The 23803-nt window shown below is 42.6% G+C and overlaps 2 protein-coding genes across 12 annotated transcripts in view; both read right to left on the reverse strand.

Annotated features, from left to right (window-relative positions):
* Positions 1-18837, reverse strand: part of LOC6606055 (RNA-binding protein Musashi homolog Rbp6) — a 170861-nt gene extending 152024 nt beyond the window's left edge. For 4 of the 11 annotated variants that reach the window (XM_032717520.1, XM_032717519.1, XM_002030830.2 and 1 more), the window contains exons 1-3: positions 18441-18829; positions 16009-16703; positions 2457-2497 (exon numbers count right to left, since the gene is read on the reverse strand). In XM_032717520.1, coding sequence (XP_032573411.1) covers positions 2457-2497; positions 16009-16094 — 127 coding nt within the window. In that variant the 5' untranslated portion in view covers positions 16095-16703; positions 18441-18829. Of the gene's footprint in view, positions 1-2456; positions 2498-16008; positions 16704-18440 lie in introns of all 11 variants that reach the window. The other 7 variants (XM_032717521.1, XM_032717518.1, XM_032717516.1 and 4 more) reach the window with 7 other exon arrangements.
* A 542-nt stretch (positions 18838-19379) lies between these two features.
* LOC6606057 (AFG3-like protein 2) lies at positions 19380-22727 on the reverse strand. Its single transcript, XM_032717511.1, has 4 exons — positions 22410-22727; positions 21845-22347; positions 21291-21686; positions 19380-21236 (listed from the first exon to the last, which is right to left on the reverse strand). The coding sequence occupies exons 1-4, from the start codon at positions 22491-22493 to the stop codon at positions 19739-19741; spliced, it is 2481 nt and encodes an 826-aa protein (XP_032573402.1). The 5' UTR covers positions 22494-22727; the 3' UTR covers positions 19380-19738.
* Between the last annotated feature and the right edge of the window lie 1076 nt (positions 22728-23803).

Below are 23803 nucleotides of genomic sequence, written 5' to 3' on the forward strand. Positions count from 1 at the left end.
TTTATAGACGCCCTAGATTAGGTCTTTGTCAGCACATTTCGAGTGTGTACTGTGCGGGAGGAGGAGCTGGGCATATGTAGCCAAAGCAGCGGACAAAAAAATAATAACAATAAGTATATACGATATAAAAGGGAAAAGAAAGCAGTAATACTCCCTACCGTTAAGGTCCATAAGTGTTCCAGTGTATATAAACTGAATGAATATTTAGCAATTGACGTAAATCCTTTGTTCAGATCAAACTCCTTTCTAAAATATAACAATAATTCTCTAAAAATCTCTGCTGCTCACCGCACTTGAATATATTTCACAAAAATGATTAATTACATTCGCAGTGCTAGTATCTTGACCTCGGCTGTTTGTGCGACTGTGTGCTCGAGTGGCGATAGCTGCGAAAAATCCAAAGCATAAGCTTTTGGCGCGAGTGGAAGTGGAAGCCACTTGAGCCGGCGTTCTGGTGTTCTGCTGTTCCGGCCTCTGCCTTCAGCGCCAGAGCTGCAACTTGGCTAACAATAATACAACTAGTGGCCAAGAGTTCGGGGGAGTGGCAAGAAAGGGCCCGGAAAGAAATAGACTCGCAGAGGAGCATCTCTGAGCTCGGACTTGGACAAAAAGCATGATTCCTTGCGCTCAAATGGCAACTAATTGAATTGTTTGCTTTCTTCTGCTCATAGAAAAAAAACGATTTAGCTTCATTTTCGGACATAACAAAAATAAGTGGAATATTCCTAGCAGCAACACGAGTTTCAAAGAATAAGAAGCATCAGTTTAGATGTTTAGGATTTTCTTCTATTTTCCATCTGGATTTATTCAAGCAACTTTTTAAATAGTTTTTAGAACCATTTAAATCCTAATTTTTGGCGCTTTTTCATCGACTCACGTGCCACTCATTGACCCTTCGCCGCAATTTCCATTCCAATTGACTTTTGCGCCGTCTCGATTTCCGCCAAAGACATTTTTTTACACTTGCAACAACTCAATTTTGGTCCTGTTGTGAGTTCTTGTGGGCCCTTTGGCTTTTGCCTAATTTACCAGCTCCATGGGGCCAACTGGCGGCTGCCAAGAAGCGAAAACAAAAATTAAAAAAGAAATAAGACACACACAGCGGCCAGCGAAATGGCAAAAGATAACAAAAGAGCCGAGCAAAAACACACTCATACCCAAAAACCAAAACTAAACGAGCAATGGGTGTATTGAAGAAGCCATTTGAAAATTTGAAAATTTTTTGGCACAGGTACAGGAAACCGGTCCCCAGACCGCCCCCGTCCTCGGGCAAAATCAAAAAACCCGAGAGTCGGGGGAAAACATTGAGAAAGGCCAAAATAAAGAGACAAACCAAAGACCGCATTGACTGTTCAGCTACACACAACTGTGTGTGGTGATAGTGTGCGCTATAGGTTATAATATGTTAGCGTAATGCCGAGTGGCACTCTGATGATGGGCGGAGCCAACAATTTCGCTAAACAAAAAGCAAAAAAAAAACAAAAAACAAAAATCCAAGCAACAACACAAAGCGGCAATATATGTGCACTATGCTATATGGCATGGTGTGTTCTTTTTCTTTCTTTCCTTTTGGGTTGAGCACTGCAGATACTAGATATAAGGGCTCCCAAAAGGCAAGCGCATCTTGCCAGACGGCTGCAATCCCTACTTTGCAGACCTCTTTTCGAGTGCCATCCAAATTCGGTTAATATGCATGCCCAACGAGCTTTGACGGCAAGCTGCCTTTTGATTAGCCTAATGAAACTATGCGGCTGGCTAAGATGGGGTAGAAAATCCGGCAGAGAATCATACCCGTCCCCCGGCCGTTTCCGTGCATCTCGGAATTCGTATCCGAAGTCGTCGCACAATTGACGTCAGATTCCGATTCAGATTCGATTCGAAAAAGGGAGCAAATCTCAAGCATTTGATCAATTACAATTTCCAATTTAAACAAAGCCCCGCCTCTCGATTCATTGTTGTCTCACATTGATGTTAATTCACATAGAATAGAACACAAGCTGAAACCGAATCAATTCGTAGCCCATTCAAATTAAGATACAAAATTCAGTTCCTCACACATGTCTACACATTTTGGGATGTTGAGAAACTCACTTCTCGATTGGGAAATTGAATGGGAGTAGAAAGATAGATTTTGCTTCGGGGATTATTATTAGTTAAAAATCGACAAAAGCAACAGAATTTTAAGAGTCTTGTTTAAAACCTCGCAAAAAAGCATTTTACTCTTTTGAAAAGCAAGAAATTCAATTTATTTTAATATTTCACTTTAGTTGAAATATTTGAATATTTGAAATTATTTGTAGCTACAAAGTTGTTTTCGTCCACGATTTCCCCACTTCCTGGTTGGTTTTTAGCGCAGAATTGCTACTTAACTCTGCTGCTAATTGACCCCTTTATCAGGCCCAAGTCAATTTTTAGCCGAGATCCACTAATTTTCACTTAACTCGTTTTTCACTCACCTGGACTTGTCTGCCAACTGAGGCCGCCAATGAACATTTTTCTGAAACGAGAAGAGCCAAGAGAAGGGAAGTGTAAGATAAATGAGGCATTAGCTATATGTATGTACGAGGCACGAGCAAAAAATTAGATAAATGTTATGGCCTGGCCAAAAGACAAACAAACAAACGACGAGCTGGCGATCTCTTATCGGCTCCAATGTCCGGATGGGATGCCTCCTCAGAGGCAGCTTCTTCATTCCGGCCAAAACAAGTGGAGGATGGTCTGCCCATTCTGCCCCACATCCCCGCCCTCGTCATTATTACCATTATCTCAATCATCATCAGCTGCGGCACTTGCAGTTCCAGTTGCGGTTGTCTGCTGTCTTCATCATTATTTAAATCATAGAAAATAAGCCGCTTTCCCGGCATTGTTTTCGCGCTGGAAATCTCACCCACTCCCTTCCACCTTTCCACACTGTCTCGTCTGTCACCCCCACCCACCATTCCAGGCAGCCGCTGCAGCGGCTTATGCAACAAAAAGAAGACAGTAACATGGTCCTAATTAGGAGACTGCTCAGATGCACTTCTCAATACGATGAAATATTAAATTAAAGTTATTTGGAATCATTTTAAGCAAATTAATATATGATCGATAAACTTTTATATGATATTTGAATATTTAACAGTAACTTTCTTTTGCATTTAAGCTAATTAAAACAATAGGAAATAAGTTATGTTAAATAATTTACTGTTTAAAAATTCTATCAAATTAAGTTAGAATATAATATAAACTGATCTTCAAAGGAGACTTAATAGTTACCCGACATCGACCAGAAGTATATTTCCATATTACAGGAATTAAAGAAGGTAATACGAAAAATTAAGCGATAAACCATCTTAAACTGAACTTATGAACTTTCTTGGCCGACAAACCGAGCAGCGAATGGAAATAGGCTTTTCCCCAGGGAAAGCGTGTGGAAAACAAAAGGCAAAGGCTGTGCCCGAAACGAAAGTAGGCGGTGGAAACACAGTGGCAGTAGGAAAAGCACCGACGACGACGACAATGATTATGAAAACTTCAACAAACTGCAAAAGAGCGCAACAGTGGCACGAGGGGAAGTGGAGCGGTCTAACGGGGAGGTGGTGGTGGGTCATTGGGCGGTTGAAAGTGGTGGCGGGCGCTCCGCTTTGTGGGTGGTAGAGGGGGCGTGGCAAATGCAGTTGCAGGCTATGTTGCTGGCGACACGAAAACGAATGTAAAACACACACAAAAATGCATAGGAGCACAAATTGCAATGAAAAGCAAAATAAAACAAGGCGCTGGGAGACAGAGAGAGCGAGAGAGAGAGAGAGGGAGAGCTAAACTAAATGAAAATGTTAATAAAATGTGCAGCAACAAATGCAACAGCGACAGCAACAAAAGCGGAAAGTAAGCTAAAAGAAAAACTAAACCAAGGAACGGAAGAAGCGTCAACAACAACAGCTGGAAAACGGGCGGCAGGTGGGTGGCAGGTGGGCGGTTGGGCGTTGGCAAGGTGGGGGCAAAAAGTAACAGCACTGCAGAACCGTTTCGGCCTGAGTTTGCACAGTTTTCCCAGTGAAAATAGGCCTCGAATTGCAGCTCGACAGGAAACCCAAAACTTTTTGCACGTTAGACTATGCCAAACAATTTGTCATTAATCAATGTTTGGAATTTTCCCGTTCCTCCGCTCGGCTTCGATTTAGGCCTCTGCCTTTTGCAAATAATCAATCTTCGGTGAAAGTAGAGACAATAAACGAAATCTGATAAATGGCAAGGCATTTTTTCAAAACAAAAATGTGACAGTCGAAGAGGAGTCAATTTGAGTGCAATCAGCAAGTTTAAATTTAAACGTCAACAACGTTAGAGATAATGCCTTTAAAAGCTCGTCAGCATTAGATATAATGTCTTGTTAAATCATATTAAAACACGAAATAAAAATCATTTCATCGTTTCCACTAGGGATTTCTGTTCGATGCCACGGCTGAAACCATCCATCACATTTCGATAGTTACTTTGTCACCCAGGTCCACTCACTACCACCCACTGCCACCCACTGCCACCCACTACCACCCACTGCTCCCATTGAAAACGCCATCAATTGAAGGATGACGCCGCCGACTGATCCGCAAATATTTGTATTCATTTCATAATATTTCAGCACTGGCAACATTGTCTATGGGCATGGGGCGCACTGCAGGTGACCTTCGGTCGCAGCGTGTAAAAACCCCCCACCCACCCAACCACCCCCTCGCGAAACCACACCTCTGGCCAATTGCAAGTGCACCAAATAAATGCGACCTTGTCCCACACTGCAAGTCTGAGTCTGTGCACTGAGGCTCTGATTTTGCATTGGCTGTGTCCAGCTGTGTGCAACGCGTAATTGCGAAAAAAAAAAACAAAATAGAAAAACACGATGGAAATGCCGAAATGGAAAATCGTCGTGGGAAGGGATGGGAAGGGGGGTGGCAGAGGTTAGTTCTGGGAAAGTGTCAAAGTCAACGCTGAAAGCAGTTTAAAGAGTTCAACTGAACAAATTGCACAAGATTACGCATACGCAGTGATGTCCCTCGTCAATTGTTTTATTTTCCTCGGGCCTGGCATTCAGTTTCCCGCGGGTGCCAACTTTGATGACATTTGCCTTTGTCTATTCAGATCCCCAGGCTTTGGGCTTCCTCCACCCGGCTTATGCAGTTTTCGCAGCTATTTACAGATTTCCCACAAGTTCGCCCCCTCAGAAAATTCATTCTTGCTAGGTGGTGGTGGGTGGTTGGTGGTGGCCGGGTGTTTGGGTGGCTGAGTGGTTGCGTGGTTTAGTGTTGCGGCTGCTAAGCCCAGAGTCATAAACAAGTCAACGCAACATGTCCGATTAGTAGAGCAACCACCGACTGGCATTTGTCACCCACTGACTGAGCCTAAGATGTAACTCTAGTCTGCACGCTCAGAAATAAGTCTGTGTGCACATCCTTGAAGGATTATGCATTTTTGAAGCAGATTGTCTAGGAATTAGTCCCGAATTTCTGGCAGTGCATTATGATTGTTAATTCCTAAAAGTGAAGAAAAAAACAGAGCTAATTTACACATTTAACTTCCCAAATGATATATGTATCTGTAAGATTGCTTCGAAGTATCAATTTCAAAGAATTGGAAATATATAATATACACTTTTCTGGAATTTAATTATTAATTTTATAACTTAGCTTACATATGCTAACATCCTCATGGACAGAACTTTTCAATCAGCCTTTGTAAAATATTACACAATTACTCCTATTTAGATCAAAATTCATTCAACAATGTATGATTAACGCACTTCATAGTCTAATCAATCAAAAGGCAGCCCAGTTTATTGCATTCCCCCTTTTTTGAGTGTACCGAGCTTCTATTGGCGCTTCGTTCTCTGGTCTGCTCGGCTCGGTCACATTTGCTTGCATTACGAAATAATTGTAAAGCGCACGTCACTTTTCTATAGGCCTTCGTCTGTCTATCCGCTCGCTCCCCAACGAAGCCCCCTGTCCAAGCCCATGTATCCCCCTGAAAACCCCCCTTATGGGCCCACCTCCCCGCAGCCAGCACACTTGGGCCATTCATGCGCAAGTCGTCAGCGCCCATTCACGGTCTGTCCCAATCACACACTGGGCGAAAAAGCGCCATCAAACATCATGTCTAAAACGCATCATTGGCGCTGGCTGAGGTATTGAAAGATACATTGCGAGAAAAAAGGGATCAATATAATATTAAATAAATAAATTTGTGTAAATATGTCTAGATATCAATCATATATCTATATATATCATATTATATCGCTCCTGACAACTAAATTAACTATTAATAAGCAAGGTTTTTTATCAATTTGATTGGCGATTATAGTTCATAAAAAGATTACCATTTTAGGTCGTATGATTATTATTATTATTATAATTATTTTACATTTTTATTTTCAAGCCAGGCTTTTTAGCTCTTAATGATTTATTTATTATGATTATTTATGATTATTTTTTTATTTTATCTTATATTTATTATTTCCATGGCTTGCAGTGTAATTGTTCGGCTGCAGATCCGTACCCTGACCCGTTTTCCGGACCCATTTCCCATTTCCCATATTCCGGACCCGGACCCGGACCGGCTTGGCTTGGCTAGCTCTCGGTTTGGCTTTACCCTGGGCTGGGCTTTATACTTGGCGCCCGCTGGTGGCTCTGCCGCTGCCGCTGCTGCAGTTGCAGTCGCAGTCGCCGTTCGCCTTGCCGCTTGTTTGCCATTCAAAATCCGTTCAGACTTTGTATGCACATCAAGTGTTGCCCTCTCGCTTCTGCATTACATTTGCATATAATGCTATCTCTATTTGCCTTTCTTTGGAGCCACCCCACCCCGCCCCTCATGGCCCATCATCTTTTCTCTCTGTGCACTAGTTGACGTTTTCTATTGTGGCTTCATTGTTGAATAGAAAAATGTGCAAAATAGTAACGAAAAAAGGAAAATAGCAAAACAGCTACCCCTGCTCTCCTTTCATTCCCCCATTACCCCTCCCTTTCGACAAGCCCCTCACCTTGCCACACGCACGCCTCTTGTTCGGCTTACAACTCCCCTAAAACTCCCATTCCCAGCCTACACTGGGAACAAATTCACACAACTATAGAAGTCGAAAAAGGGTTAAAATTTCAAAGAAAGAAATTTTAAGACTATTTTATATATAAAATATATTATACATATTTAAATATATTATATATATATTTAAAAGCTGCTAAAACTGATGCCTGTTATTTCGAACTCTTTGATTTAATAATTTCAAATCCCCCAGCTTAGAACTTAACATTAGGTGTGCATTTTTTCTCAGTGCATCCCCATCACCATCATCATCATCATCTCCGCTGCGTGGACTTGCCGCTTACATGGAAATAAAAGTGCAGATCTTGTAACTTTAGTAATTTTTCACATGACAAATTATGTGAGCAGCGACAAAGCGGGAAGTGGGTGGTGGGTGGGATGTCAGGGGATGGCTGGTGGGTTCGAGGGGGGAGCGGTGCATGTCGAGAGGCCAACAAAGGGGCGCGTATGGAGATACACACACCCATACAAAGGCACTCGCGCACACACAGATACTCGAGGGGCCAAGAAGAGAGTCTATCCAAAAGGTGGCGAGTTGTGGCATTTTGAAAGCGGACAGTCCGCATTATGCAACAATGTGGCGCCCAGCTGCGAGACTATTAAATAAAGTTGCATTAAATATGAGGTTCTGGAACATTGCGGCTTAACAGCTCACAAATCTGTCACTAGTTTCACATTCAAATTGATATAGTACGCAGTTGTGATGTAAATTTGATTGATCGACTTTAACTCAGCAGGGGATGCTTATGCTTTTTAAAACTTATGCTACTTTTATATAAAACTTTATACAAATACTGAAATGTTTGCTGGGATAATGAACGTTTGTTAGAATAATATTTAAGACTATTAACAATCCAACTAAAATACATTTTGCCAAGCTTATCTCTTTGTTATTTGAGCTTCTTCTTGATAAATAGATACATTGTAGATACATTTTCACATATAGAAATGCACTTAAATCCGACCATTTTCACAAGCCCTCCGAGAAGCATTCCTACTATTTATAAATACCTGCTGCACTTCACCAGCAACAACAAACATTGCTCGACATTGCTAACAGCCCGTAATAGTTTTAAGCTGTTATAAAACGATTTATCCAAGCTGCCAAGATCCGGACTACATGCCAATGTAGTACCATACGCCCCATGAACCCCACCTCGGGCGCAATCCCTATCCGTTTATGAGGGAGTATCTATGAAAACCTCTGGACAATTTGACTCCCGCAAAGCCCGAAAGCAACAGCAGCGGTGACAACCACTGGGCCAGAGAAACAACAGCAAATCCCCATCCACATCCTGATGACTATCATGTGCGGCTATCAACAACATCATCAAAATGCTCCAACATCCAGCAGCAGGGGCGATGAAAGGAAAAAGGGGGTAGAACCTCTGCAATTGCTTCGTGGTTACAACCTTTTCACTCCGAAATCGAAGGGCTGCCGGGGGAGTGGGGGGGATGAGCTGAAAAAGCGAAAAGCGTTGGACACACAACCACCAGTAAAAGCTAAAACGCATCGGGAAAAGCGACACTCCACATATTCACACTGGAGGAAAATAGTTATAGTAAACTATAGTAACTTCAAACAAATTTCCAAATATAAACGTTGAAACTTTGAATTAATTGTCAATAGTAGGATGGTATAAAAAATCAATATAAATTATATTTACATATTTATTTCTATTACAGTAAAATAACTTGTTCTAAAGTTAGTTAATTTTTCAGTGTTTTCTTTGAACTGAAGTATTGTTATTGACATGAATAACCATTGAATTTGAGTTTTCGGAAACTTTAAATACTAATTGGGGAAATAACTTTTTAAGTGGCAATTTACGACATATGGTAAATATAGTTAATTTACAACTTAATAAAAAGAGAGATAAAAACAAGCATTTACCAAAATGCTTGTGTACTGAAAACCACGATTTGGAATATTGTACTCATATTATTATATCTCAAACTTACCTGAAACCCGATAATTGCTACTATGACTATGATTTCTACTGTGCAGAATTGTACTTGCAACGTTGAAGAGCTATAGTCTAAGTTGTAGCCCGAGGGGGGGATTGTGAAAAGCTGGGCCAGCGCATAAATATGCCGCCGACAATTGCCTGAGACATTCGAAGGGGCACAGCCCGTGGTGAGTGCGTGGTGGCGCCAGGGGGTTCGAGGGGGACTAAGGGGCCTCCTCCGAAGGGGTTTCCCACAGTGGCTGACTGGGGAGCTCATATGGGGGAGCCAGAACACGCAAAACAGAGCAGAAATATGTGAGCGGGTGAGAGATAGAGAGAGAGCGGGCGGGGAGCGGATCGAAAGCGGTAGGCGAACCTCAGACAAAGCCAGCCAACGGCGGCTAAAAATGTTGGCCAGGCGGAGGCAAATGTTTTATGTAGCACCCACTGAGAGATAGCCATGGGAGATGTGGACACAGTGGTAAAGATATTCCAAGGATCCCCTTTAATATGCTAAAAAAAATGTTTTTTTTTTCGAACTTAAAGCAGGGAAAGAAAACATATGACATTTAAAAGGGATATTCAGCGAATTAGAACAAGCTAAGCAAAGAATATAATTCAGCAATGATATAAATCTATACTATATATATTTCTTTCTAAATCTTATTAAATACAGACCATAAAAACCCGATCTCAACTCATTTTAACAAAATTGAATTATGCTTAAAATATAATACAAACATATGAATATGAAAAACTTTCAAATCCTTAAAAGCTTAAAGGATTATCCAGCTGGAAAAACTGTAGGATTTAAATTGTAGTGCAAAGTATTCAATGGTATTTCAAAGATTCAGTAGCTAAGAAACATTAAGCTCCTCCCAAAGTTGAAAAAATCTTTATAAAAATGGGAATACACTGGAAACGATTTACATATTATTCCACTGTGAGTGCGGGTGTGTGTTCGTGAGTGAGTGCGTGTGTGTGTGGCTGATAGTGTGTAATGCGAATGTGCACGAAAAAGCGTAATAGAAAAAGAACTTTACAGTTGCATCGATTTAATCGTGCGGAAAGCTAAATATGAAGGAGGAAAAGATAGGGGGGAAAAAGCGGGAAATCTGCGTCTGGAGCATCGGGGAGGGGGGCACGGGTTTCGAGGGCGGCAGTGGGTCAAAAAGGGGGCGGGGCTGTGGCTCACCTAAATTGGGATACGCTTCGTTCGGCTCGGCTCATTTAAAGCAATTCTAGTGCTGCAAAACACAAACACAATTACCAGTACATGCAATTTATAATGAATGGCAAGCTGGACAGGGGCGGCGAAAAAGGGGTTTGAGGGGGGAAAGGGGGTGGTGTTTCAGTGGGTGGGAGGCCGTAACCCGCTGCACTTTGCGGTTCAAAGGATGCATTGTGGCCCCGTCTGCGATACAGATAGCAAAACTTTTGCGCTGTCTTTCCTTCGTTCCACTGGATACTTCTTTCGCATTTCCTTCTCCCGTTTATCGTCTTATATTGCATAACATACGGCTCGGCTTAAAAGGGGGGAGGCGCGGGTGTGGGAGTAAGGGGCGTGGGGGACAAACAGGCGACCAATGTTATGTTTGCTACAGAGAAGAAAAAAAATGCACCTAACTTTCTGCATACAAATTGCTTAAGTTTCAGGACTCCACAGACAAGTACACGTTTTTTGTAAATTTTTTAGTTGAGCAGACGAAACTTTTCCTACTTATTGTGCAATAATAAAACCAGTCAACAAATATTATTCAAATTTAGCTTGCTGTGTTATTTTTAAAAAATATTTATTTGCTATCCAAAAGATAACAAAATTGAAAGGTAGATTTGTAATCTTAAATTGTTCAACTAAGTAAACTTTATATCTAAACATAGATTAAGAAAGGTTCATTTCACTAAGAACTTGAATTTTCACTTCATTAAAAGTTTTTTTCCGATGGTTTTTTTCGCACTGCATACACCTATCACTCCACCCACCAAACTCATTTTCTAATGGCGTCTTATACTTCCTAACCGAAAAGAGTTTACATTTTATTCCGCTGCCAAAAGTTATGACTGCATTTAGCAGAGGGAAAACTTTCTTAGCTCAGCCTTGCATTGATTTCAAAAGAGAGAAAATATATGTATGTACACATGGGAAATGGCTTGTGAGGGGGAGAGGGGGATTGTACTTTTAGGCCAAGTATTGTGCTTGAAGCACCCCGCCCACTGCACGCCGCCCACTTCCTCAAGTCACTCCATTTTAATCGAACTGTTTACTTAAAAGTGCAACTAAGGCAAATGAAAAGTTTCTTTTCGGCGTGTCAGACTCCGAGTAGATTGTAAATTGAATTTTGATAATGTCAATCGTAGGACGGCGGAAAAGTTTTTGCAATTCTTGCGGTTTAAGTGGATTCCCCTCCTGCCCTACCCATTTTTTTTTTCTTTTACGCCCAGTGGTTATCATCCACCCAGAAATATCATAACAACTTACTGCTACTGCAGACAAATGGCCAATTTACATATGCACAATGCTGAAAAACACAAGCCCAAACACAAGTCATCCGCAAACAAACATTTGAAGCCCATCGAGGGCAAATATTTTGCAATTTGTTAACATATTTAAAACAGTTTAAAGGCAGACAACGAACAACTGTTGACTTTTCGCACCAACAACGATAAAAGATCGCCTGTGATTGTTGTGATAAACACTGAAGTTGAATGCTCAGCTATAAAAAGAGTTAAAAAAGTGTTTATTTTTCGAAAAAATAAATTAAATATATTAAAAAATGAAATGCATAAACAATTTTTGAAAAAAAAAAATTGCATGATCTTAAATAAGATACATTTTTTAACAGGCAATATATTATCAGTTCAAGCCTTTATTCATGAATATTAATTATTATTCATTAGATTCATAGTGAACCGTTTGTTAGATTTTCATTTGTTTATCATACCAAATACATTTGGTAAGTGATTTGAAGCAGAATACTTCTGCAGGCAGTCAAATATAAAAGAGCTAGAAATTAATTGTTACTAAAAAGATGGCTCTGTTTGGAGGCAATTGTTTTACCGTGAGTGTTTTTGGCAAAATAAAATTCGCCTTGGAGAGGGATGCTAACCAACAAAGAAGGCACTTTAAGCTAATGGCCGTCCCAGAGTCAAATTGCCACAGGCCTCATTATGCATACAAAATGGAAGCTTATTGGCCGGACAGGCGGCACAAACAGCCGTACAAACATACGGACAAACATACGGACAGCGACGTTTACGGACAAACAAACAAAACTACGGGCTATATGAAAGTGCGCACACAACGACACAAAATCATTTGAAAGCAATTATATCAGACAAACACGGGGGATATGGCCAATGGTGATGCTGCAGCTACTGCTGCTGGCACTGGTTATTCGAATGGGAGTGGGTCAGTCCCAGTCCGTGCTCAAAGCACGGCGTACAATGAATCAATTTACGGAACGTAACAAAGCCGCAATTACAAGCGCCAGCAGAGCGACAGAGACGAGAAACAAAACGACAATTATGAAAAGAGCAGCGAGTGCAATGTATCGCAATCGCAATCGCAATTCCACACTGACGACAGTCATCTGTCGATGCGGTGCACAATTTTTGGGGCCACGCTAAGTGACGCAGGGGCCTGGAGCAGTGTGTTCCCCCCTTTTTTTCTTGTTTTTGTTTGCATTCCTTGGTCGGTTTTCCTCGGTACTGTTCTAATGGATAATTGTCGAGCTCGCATGCAGATGCGAGGCATTCTTGAGCGGGTCAAAAGGGTAGCGGCGGCGGGATTAGCGATACGTACATATGTAGGTGTGCCAATCCACCCAAAGCCAACTTGTTGATTCCCAACCAGAGGTTCGAAAATGCCAAAGGATATTTAGGGGGATTTTTCAAAAGGCTTTTCTAAACTTATTACTCACAGGTCATTCATTAAGTGCAAATAATTAGTTAGGAACTGTTCTCAACCAAATCTTATGAAGTATTAGTTCAATTCAAATCAGTATTTTCCACAAGCAACAAATTAATAGTTGCTAATCTCAGTTATGTCAAGATTTAGTATTCGATTAACGATTTTTTGAAGTTTGTATCTGTATCTAACTTATTTGATCCCAAATGAATTCAGTAAGCTAGGTATCAAGGCAATCGATCACTCCACAGTACGATCTCTCTCACTTGATGTTTGCTGCATTTGCACTAAAAATACATTGGCAAAGTGAATTGTATTAATAGCAGGGCATTTATTTAGTTATTTCAAAGTTTTGTGTGTTGTTTTATTTTTTTGTTTTATTTTTATTTTCTTTCGCCTTTGTGTTTATTTACTTTGCCATTTTGCGCCGAGCAGGCAGCTCGTCTTCTTTTATTTTCCGTGGGCCCTTCAAAAGATTTATAAAGTTTGCCAAAAGAGCGGGTGCCAAATTAGGGGAAAAAGGGGGGGCAGTCGGGCAGTGGGGGGGCGGTAGCGCTCAAAATTACTGAGCCGTGGCGATCGCCGCGCCAGTCAACGAAACTGTGAATGGAATTGTATTCGCATGTTTTCAACGATATTCGCCAAGTTGCACAACGAAAATAGAGAAAGATACTGAGACACGGATACAAGTGCAGAGATGCGGATGCATCTGTATCTGTGCATCGGTGTAACTGAGTATCTGGGCAGCGTCATCAAAAGGTATTTTAAATTAATTCAAGATTTATGCATTCAACATTCGCTAGGTGCCACATTTCCCATTCGCATCGCCACAAAACTTTTACTCAACTTCAACACTTGCAGTCAGTGATGGGAAGGCTAAGTGATTTACCAAAACATCGTAGAAAAACCATTAATTTTAAGATTCTCAAAATTTTAAAAAGGCTAATTGTTAATTTTAAAAACACAAAAAAATTAACAAAATAGATAAAAGGTATACTGACAAAAAGTATCTATAGGGATCGTTGAGAAGGTAACAATTTCCCTAAAAAATTCCCGAAAAAATCCGTAAAAAAAAAAACAGCTCCCTGAGCAAGTAGTGCACCTAAAGTGCATCCCTGGTGGCAGTTGCAACAGTTTCTGGTGTTTCAGTTGCAGTTGTTGCACCTGCCAGCATCGTCGGAGCTCAGCGAGCAGCAGGTGATCCATTTCTTTTATCCGGTAGCCTCCGCTTTCCCGCCACGAGAAATGTGGCAAGGGATTTGGAGGGAAAAACGAGTCGGCAGCCCAGCCCAGCCTATTTTTGCTCTCGTGTTGTTGCGAGTTTGCCAAACTAATGCAAATAGACGAGATGAGCTGCAATCAGCATCCGCACCCCCCTTTGTGGAGTGCTGAAATTCACTTGGGTTATACAATTTGCAGCATTTCGATAATAGATATATTTATAACCGTACATCTATGTGCATGTATGTATGTAGTATATGCATGAACTGCATAATTTATGGGCATTGCGTGTTCAATGGATTGCGACGGCTGTCCGGGCCATATGGCTGTACCTATGGCTTTTTTTCTAGATTCGCAGCGATTTTCCAATTTTGTGCTGGCTTTTCTCCCTGGGCCACTTCAATGACAAAGGGCTTATATGGCATGAATTGGCATGCAGCAACTGTGGAGCCCTCCTCGGCGCTTCTCAAAAAACATAGCTAAATAGCCAAAATTTGGGTTTAAAAGTTCAGGAAGCAGGAAAATTTCATCTATCTATCTATTCTATTTTTAGAAATATAATTGAAATTTTCATCATTTGAACTTCAAGCCACAACAAAATTGCCATTCACCATTTAAATTCAAACTAAATTACCAACTAATATTATAATTATTTGCTTCTTATTATCAATGAATTAAACTAAATTTCGTGGAAATGAAACTTAAGTGGCTGACTGATAAATTATTACTTAATTTAGAGTTTCAATTTTCATTGAATAGGAGCCAATGGCCAGATTCAATTTGAAAATAAAGTTTTCTGTGAAATAGTTCACTTTTTGTGAATTTCTAATCATCATACATCTTTTTTGGATTTCCATTCAACAGAAAATATTACATTCTATGCGAATTCGAACAAAACGACGAGAGCTCCCTATTCAGTAAATTGTTCACTTTATGGGCTGCGTCAAAAGTCCGCTCGATCACTACCTTCAATCAGTCCACTTGGCTACCAATCACCGGATCATCCATTTGCTAGTCAGACTTTCTGATAGCCAAACTGCACCCCCGACCACCAAGGAGACTACTGCAAGCCGATGCAAATTATCAGCAATGCAGCTCGCAATTAATCTACTGCATATGACACCGCAATCACAACTTAACCCATTTTGGCACAAGTATAAATGTTGAATGTGGGGCTGGGAAGCTGGGGAATCAGATTGATAATAAACTGTAGCCGGAAGGATGAAAGCGAGTCGAGGGCAGCAACTGCATTGCACTAAAGCACTAAGCCGAATGACTTTAATTGAATTTTGATGTCCTTGGCAAATTGTTTTCTAATTAGTTTCGCAGACTTGGATCCCCAGCTGGGCCATCGTCCATTTCTGGCCGCTTTCGGCCAGTTCCGGACCCAGTTGACATAGAAAACTTTCTGTCAACAACTCTAACTGCCTTGACACCGCTCCCCAGGCATTGCTCCATTCGCTTCCGGCGCCCTGCGCTTCAATAATGACAAACTTAAAACTTAAACAATTAATGCCACGTCCACGACCTCAAACTAAATAAAAAACTTCTCGTCCAACTCGGCACTGCGAAGTTTGGATGCCCTTCTTTCGTAAAAATTGTTTAGGATCTTAGGAAAATATTTATATATTTTAATTATGATTTACACAACTAGAATATACATTTTGCAAAAAAATCTGAGATACTCAGTTGCTAACTACATCAGATTCCAAGCTTTTAAGGATGGTGATTTGTAGATACTTCTACATGTCTTTGTTTATATAGCCATGGTATTGTAAGTGAATCAACCTTGAATTTATTAAAGAATATTCTTCACTTTCTGAGATACCTATCGCTAGGGTATACACATACATATAAGAGCAGCACACTTACCCGGGATCATTGGGCACCTCCGAGGGGGAACACGGTCCCAGCTCCACTTGCTGTTGCTGCTGCTGCTGTTCAATCTTGATGTCCATGTTGGGGGTTTTGGCTCGGGATTGAGATTGAGTTGGAGCTGGAGCTGGTGATTGGAGTTTGCAGTTGGGTCTGAGCGGAGCTGATGTGGTTGGCTGTCTATTCTATAATTGTTGCTCCAACGCCTTCTGTGCGGGCATCGAGATGCGAGGGGAGGTCGAGTGGTTCTGTGCGGCTGAGTGGCTGTGTTACTGGGGGTTTATGTGTGGACGGGGGATGCTGCTACTACGAGTTGGCTAACAAAGTGTTCCCTTAATCATTGGCCACGATGGCTGCTAGTTGGCTGTTCGATTGGCTGCCGGATTCCTTGTTTTCCATTTGGCCTGGCTTTGGTTTTCCCGCTGATTTTCCACGGCTTTTCTCCTGCTTTGGTTATCGTTTTATTTAGCTTGCTAATTATAATTTGGTTACATTGCACACTTTGAATCACATTTCTTGGTTGTTTTGGTTGCTTCGTTTTGCAGGCCACTTTTGGTTTGGTTTAAATATTATTGTGTATTTTGTAACTATTATTTCGTTTGGTGTTTAGACTTTAAGTTTTAGAAACGTTGCGTTAACTTTGGTTGTTGGTTTCCCAATTGATTTGAAGGCAACATATTACTGCAAAAGATCTGTTTCGTTGTGTTTGGTGAAAATTAATTAAATTGCAATTTTAAACTTTTCCCAGGGAAACTTTTGAAAATGCAATTTTCCCCTTCACTCGCTCCCCCTCGCCCCTCCTCGATTTCCCACCCATTCGCAGCTGCTGCACCACCCCCACCCACCCCCCAAAATGCAATGATTCGCAACGAACAATCGTAAAATGCAAAAAAGTGCAACCAATGTGGGAGCCATAGAGAGAGAGGGAGGAAAACCGTGGAAAAGCCAGGTGAGAAACGGGCGGAAAAAGGGGGGCGGTTTAGTAACGGCTGAGTGACAATTGGGATGCGGTACTAAGACTGAAAAAGATCTTTGTTTGAAATAAATTTGAATTTACTTCATATATGACATGAGCCATCAAATTAATTTTCTTGGAAAAGGCGCATCATAAAAAATTAAGAAAACTAAAGATAAAAGGTTAAAGATCTAAATGTTATATTAAAATTAGAAGTATGCGTAATTGCTTGTTGTGAGATTTTGTTAAAATTATAAAATTTCAAGTATTTATTAAAAGAAATCTACTAATTTAATAAATTCCCATCGTTGTTAAATATTCTGAACGATTTTTAACAATTAAAAATGGTTTTAAATATCACTTTTTTAAAGCGAGAAACAACTTAGGTTCCCCAAACAATTTTTCGGAAATTCAAAAATGCTGGCATCCAAATTTTATAGCTTTGAACTTTTGCTTGTTAAAGCAATTATTTTCCGTTGCTTTCTCTCTGAAATTATTCGCTTTCCTATATTTTTTGTGTGTTCTTTTTTGAATTTTCTGTGCTTAATACGCGCCTTGATCTTTCCCACACCCACAACAGCAGTAAAAACAACAACAAATAATAGAAAAAGACAGAGATAGATAGAGAGGGAAGTGCGAAAGGGCAAGAAGAACATTGCATGCAGTGACTCCCTCAACAAAAATTACAACAACGCCAGCAACAATATAATAACGCGCAGCATGCAAGCTTTCACGAACAGACACGCACACACACAATCGTACACCAGCAGACACACACAACCGCACAGGGAACATGCACCGTTACAACGAGAGCAGAAGTTAACTGGCGGCAGCAACAAACACGTGACCCGACAATTGCAATTGCGACAATTGGCAGCACAAAATAAAACAAAATAAACGATAAGCTAAAACAGAGCTAAGGGAACACATGTGTGGCCCGAGATCGCCGACAGGGGGCGCTCGATTGATCGATCAGTAATACTACAGTAATACAGTTACTAACGGTAACAGTACAGCCATTTTATAAAAGTGATCACCACAAAGATCCCTAATAAAAGGAACGATAATATTAATCAAATGTATATTTTATGTAATACAGGTGTTTGTTGATTGATTTTACACAAATTGATAAATGATATTTTACTTCCTATCTTAAAGCAGAATAAATGCAATGGCAAAACACTTCTAAATATAATTTTCACCATTTGTCATAAATACATAATTTTAAGTTTCTAAGTAATCAACAAAAAACCTAAGGGAAAGTCGCAGGAAATTAAAATCCAATAAATCAAACATGAAACCACTAGGGATCTCTGTCGCTCTCTTTCTATCGATCAAATATGGATGTTGCCGTTATTTTGCCGGCCGGCAGCCATTTTGCAGGAAAGATCAACACAAACGCAATGTGTTAGTGAGAGCGAGCGAGAGGATGGGCGGGGGTGCGAGGGAGAGGTTTGCGCTTTAACTCCTCTACTTCAGCGGTTATTGTAGTTGATTGCAATTAAAATCGAATGCCGCGCACTGTTACTTGTTTTCCCTATTCTTTGTATTTTGTATTTTATATTATATAATCGTCAAATTGCACTCCACACAGCCATCGAGGTAAACAAAATGCAAAATGCCCTCCACAGCATGGGGTTTTCCTTTTGGGCCTCTCGGTTGTATTGGTTTGGTATCTTGTACGCGATTTGGTAGTTGTTTTGGTTAAAACGCACGCACTCCACGAGCGGTACGAACAGCTCTGAAATCGGCGACTCGAGAGGAATATAGAAACTGCAACGGTTAGTGCAACGCTGGCGTTCCGCTTTTCTCAGTGCGCGCACACGAACGCGACAACCAACAAGACGACACTGAGCGGCGAGACCCCAAAACCCAACTGACGGCCCCAAAACGACCGGCGGCAGCGACGTCGACTGCACTGCTGCACTCTCTGCCTTCGCTGCTGCTGCTGCTGTTGTTGTTGCCGCTGCTGCTGCCCCTACGGAGCTTTGCACCGGCAGCGGCAGAGGCGCCGACTGCGGCAGTTGCACTATTTACCGGCTGCACATGGCGCATGTACTTCAGCATCACAGCTGATAAGTGATAAGCCGCAGCGAGGAAGAGAAGCCGGCGAAAGTTTGCGGAAAAAGCTTACCAAAGAGAGAGGCGTTCTCTTAGGCCGCGTGCAGCTTTAAAAGCTCACACTGAGAAAAATTTAAACCACTATAGCCAGCTTCAAATCCTTAAGTTAAGAACAAATTGTGCATTGCAGTGTTATCATAAGATTTTATTGTATGAAATCTACATAATGGAGCAATACATTGTATGCGAAAATACTTTAGTCACAGATCCATTCGTCAAATTGCAACTTTTGCTGTTTTCGAAACGTGGTTCAAACCGTAAGCCATCCACCGCAATAACAACACTAATTCAATAATTTTTCGCCTTGATAACATCGTTTAATTTCGCTTTTCCACACTGACAGGTCTTTTCCATTCTTTATTGCCTTTGAAACTACGCATACGGGGAATTTAGTACAGGCTAGCACTTATTTGCTCAACACGGGAACAAGTTATCCATGTGGGTATCTTAAAATTATGCAAAAACAATAATGAACGCGTCGTGGAGAATTGTAACTCCAGAAGGTCTAGGAACTCCTTGAGCCCTCTCGATCTGCCACATGTCGGGGTTTTCTCCGGTCCGCGTTTGGGGATTACAACAAAAACAAACGGATGTCGGCACCCTCGAACTAACACTCCAAAACTCCCCATCCACATGAGCGAAGATCGTTGCCTAACTGCTCTGGGCAGTTACGGGCTTGGTGGGCGGCGATGTTGGCGTGCTGCCAGCGTCCAGAGGCTCCGTTCGTTCCTTTTCCTTGTTCCAGCTCTTGAGGCCTTCGGGCAGAGTGGTGTCCTCCTCGAAGGAGCCGGTTCCCTCGACGAACTCCTCGTAGGTTGACTTCTCTTTGAAGGGTCGTGGGCCCAGCAGCTCAATCATATCATCACGGCTGAGCACTTCGTTTTGGAGCAGTCTTTCCGCCACTTTTTGAACATTCTCCTTGTGCTTGGTCAGCAGACTAGTGGTGGCCTCGTGGGCACATTTGATAATCGACCTCACCTCGTTGTCGATCAGCTGCGCTGTGTCCTCCGAGTAGGGCTTGCTGAAAACGGGATCACCGGCCTGGCCCACATCGAAGCTGACCTGCCCGACCTTCTCGTTCATGCCGAAACGCACCACCTGGGAGTAGGCAATATCGGTGATCTTCTTCAGATCATCCTGAGCACCAGTGGTAATGCGATTAAAGAACAGCTCTTCGGCCACACGGCCACCGAGCGTCATGCACATGCGATCGAACAACTGCTCCTTGGACAGCAAGTAGTGATCCTTGGGCAGATACTGGGCGTAGCCCAGACCCTTGCCGCGTGGTATAATCGAGACCTTCAGCAGAGGATCTGCGTGCTCCAGGAACCAACCGGCCACCGCATGGCCAGCCTCGTGGTGTGCCACCGTTCGCTTTTCCTCCGGCGCCAAAACATTGGTCTTCTTCTCCATGCCAGCGATAACACGCTCAATGGCCTGCTCGAAGTGCTTGAGTACAATCGAATCCTTGGAGTCACGGGCGGCAATCAAAGCAGCTTCGTTGCACACATTCGCGATGTCAGCGCCTGTGAAGCCTGGTGTCAGTGCAGCCATTTTCCTGCTCAGCTCGTTCTTGTCCAGCGACGTCTTCAGGTTACCCAGATGCACCTTAAAGATGCTCGCCCTGCCCTTAATATCAGGTGCTGGTACATAAATCTGCCGATCGAAACGACCTGGTCGCATGAGAGCCTTGTCGAGAATATCCACACGATTAGTGGCGGCCAGTACGACCACATTCGTAGTGGTATTGAAGCCATCCATTTCCACCAGAAGCTGGTTAAGGGTATTCTCTTGCTCCGAGTGGCCACCGAAGGTCTTTCCACCACGTTTGCGACCCACAGCGTCGATTTCGTCGATGAAGAGGATGCAGGGAGCATGCTTTCGGGCCATGGCGAACATGTCGCGGACACGAGAAGGTCCCACGCCCACAAACATCTCGAGGAACTCGGATCCCGACACGGTAATAAACGGTACATTCGCCTCGCCGGCGGTAGCCTTGGCCAGTAGCGTTTTACCCGTTCCGGGTGGGCCAGTTAGCATGGCACCCTTTGGTATCTTGGCGCCTAAATCGATATACTGCTGCGGGTTCTTCAGGAAGTTAACGAACTCCATGATTTCGATTTTAGCCTCCTCGCAACCGGCAACGTCCCTGTAAGGAATATAATAGGTATTAGGTATGTACTGTGAAGTCTCGCCAACTTACTTGAAACCCACACCAATCTCATTGGGATTGGTTAGCTTGGCGGTGGACTGCATGACGCCACCAAAAAGACCACCACCCTTGCGGCCACGGCCTCCACCCATCATATCGGCGGACTTCCGCATCATATAGACCAGGAAGCCTATGATGAGCAACGTGGGCAGCAGACCCGTCAGACTGGCGGCCTCCACCTCGTTGCGATAGATAACGGGCACAAAGTTGATGGACTCCGTTCCCTGCTCCGTCTGGGCTGCCTCCAGGTTTCGCTCAAAGCTATCCACACTGCCGATGTTGAACCACAAGACGCCACTGCCGCTGTTGCTGTTCTGCTGCAGACGCACTCGCACCCACTTCTTGTTAACCACCTCCAGCTTCTCCACTACGCCCTTTGACAGGTAGCTGTTTTTGGGAAATAGAGATAAATATAATAGTGAGAATTGCAGTCGTATCACAACAGGCGAAAGATCTAGATCCATGGAGTTATGCATATATTCCACAGCCTCTAGTTTCACATGTTTTGATCGAGCTCTTATGCAACACGTAATGCTAGACCTCACCTGTTGACGAACTCCTTCCACGAGATCTCCTTGTAGCCCATCTCGAAGAAGGCGAACGAACCCACCAGGACGACGGCTCCGATGGCACCCAGAAGGATCCACCGCTCCCTGTCCCCGCCGCCACCGTTCTCGCCCAGAGGTCGTCCGCCCAGCGAGTTGCCTCCTTTTCCTGCCGGCCCCCTCGAGCTGTTGCTGAACATGCCGAAGTTCCAGTCCGATTTCGCGTCTGTTTGGGATCGGCTGGGTTTAACCGAGGCGGGTGTCGATGTACTGGGCTTCTCCGAGGCGGATTTGCTGGAACCTGCGGGTGGCTTCTTATCGCCGACGGATCCCTTCGGTTGGCCAGACGACTTGCCGCCGGCTTCGAAATACTTTTCGAATCCCTTCGGCGGCTTCTTGCACAGCAGCTGGATCTGTTTGACCACGTAGCGCAGCAGAGGCGACAGCTCCGTGGGCATGATGTAAACACCGGCGCCCGTGGCTCCCATGTGTGTGCGTTGTCCCTGCATAAAAAAGGAGGGGCATTATAAACTTGGCTAGCCTTGTAAGTGAGGGATGTGGGCACCTTTCCCGGCAAGGAACCCGCCGTGTAGTTGCGCCGCATCATTCCGACCATCGTTTTGGCCGTGCCAAACAGCCGGAACGCCATGACTACGGCGGTTTTTCGGTTCTCGCGCTAGGTTACCCAACGATCGGTCGCCCGGATTGCGTGCCCACCGCCTCCAAGCCTCTCACACTGACACAATTTTGGTACGGAAATAAAGGGTTTTTCAAACTGACACCGAAATTCGCCGCCACGCACACCCGGTTTCTTTTGAATTTCTCTCGGATTTCGCAAATTAAATGGTGAAATAATAAGCGTAAGAAATTTCTTATTACTAAGTGTGACCGCGCCGAAAACAATGGAAAATACCGACCGGTCTATTAATAAATACCATAGTTTCAAAAACCTATATATTTCTTAGGTAGTGAATTTTAAATACCCTCTTTAATTATATTTTTATAAGATAAAATAAAATACAAATACATACATATACAAATAGCATATCTAAACCCAATGCTCTCATGACTGTTAATCGAATGTCATAGCGGATAGGGCCCAATTGCAGGAGAACAATGCTATATAGCAATCATGAGCTGTTTAGTTCGTGCCAAACTGTTAGGTAAAATCATGGAACTCTCTGCAAGGTTAAATAATACCGATATACATTTAAAATACCAACGGTCACGTTTTTTGTGAATTTTATAGCACTTTATGGATAAGTCATTTTAAAACCGTAAAGATGTAACGTTCAGTGAAGACGCGAACCTTGGTTTGGAAACAAACTTAAAAAGCTCTTTCCAAAAGAAATTAATTAGTGAAGTTTAGTAAAAGTACTTTTAAATGTGAATGTTTCTATACTTTGAATGTTCTGCCAAATGGGTATCCGATGCCATTAAATATGAATGGAAGCCCGAAAACCGTAGTACCCTGCATAAGTCCACAGATATAGAGGAGGCTCAGCTGTGGCATGTTGTGCAGGTTGCATGGGCAAAAGCTTCCCCCAAAAGCAATCCAACCAAGTATTAAACCCTAATTAACGTATTAAGAAGATAAACTAAGTTTGTTTTAAGTCAAGTTGCATTTCGTTACTATTTTATCATAGCACTGCTATTTCAGTGAACACCAGAATTTCTGCCTCTTATGTTGTTTTAATCTATATTTTCGAAACTAATGAAGAATCAATTGAAGTGAATTGATATGATAGTGTTTGAAATTAAATATCCGATCTGCAACTCCCATTCTACTCCTTCCACCTGGCTGAATTGGACGGTGCACCCACAGTGTCATGATCGACGACCGTTGGGTGTGGGGATGGCTCCGTGTTGAATGAGGATCCAAGGATGCATTTCTTTCTGGACGAGATTGTCGATGCTGCACTATGTGCGATAGGTCCTTCATGAGAAGGCTCAGTATAC

This window comes from Drosophila sechellia, chromosome 3L (genome assembly GCF_004382195.2).
Source record: "Drosophila sechellia strain sech25 chromosome 3L, ASM438219v1, whole genome shotgun sequence".
NCBI lineage: Eukaryota > Metazoa > Arthropoda > Insecta > Diptera > Drosophilidae > Drosophila > Drosophila sechellia.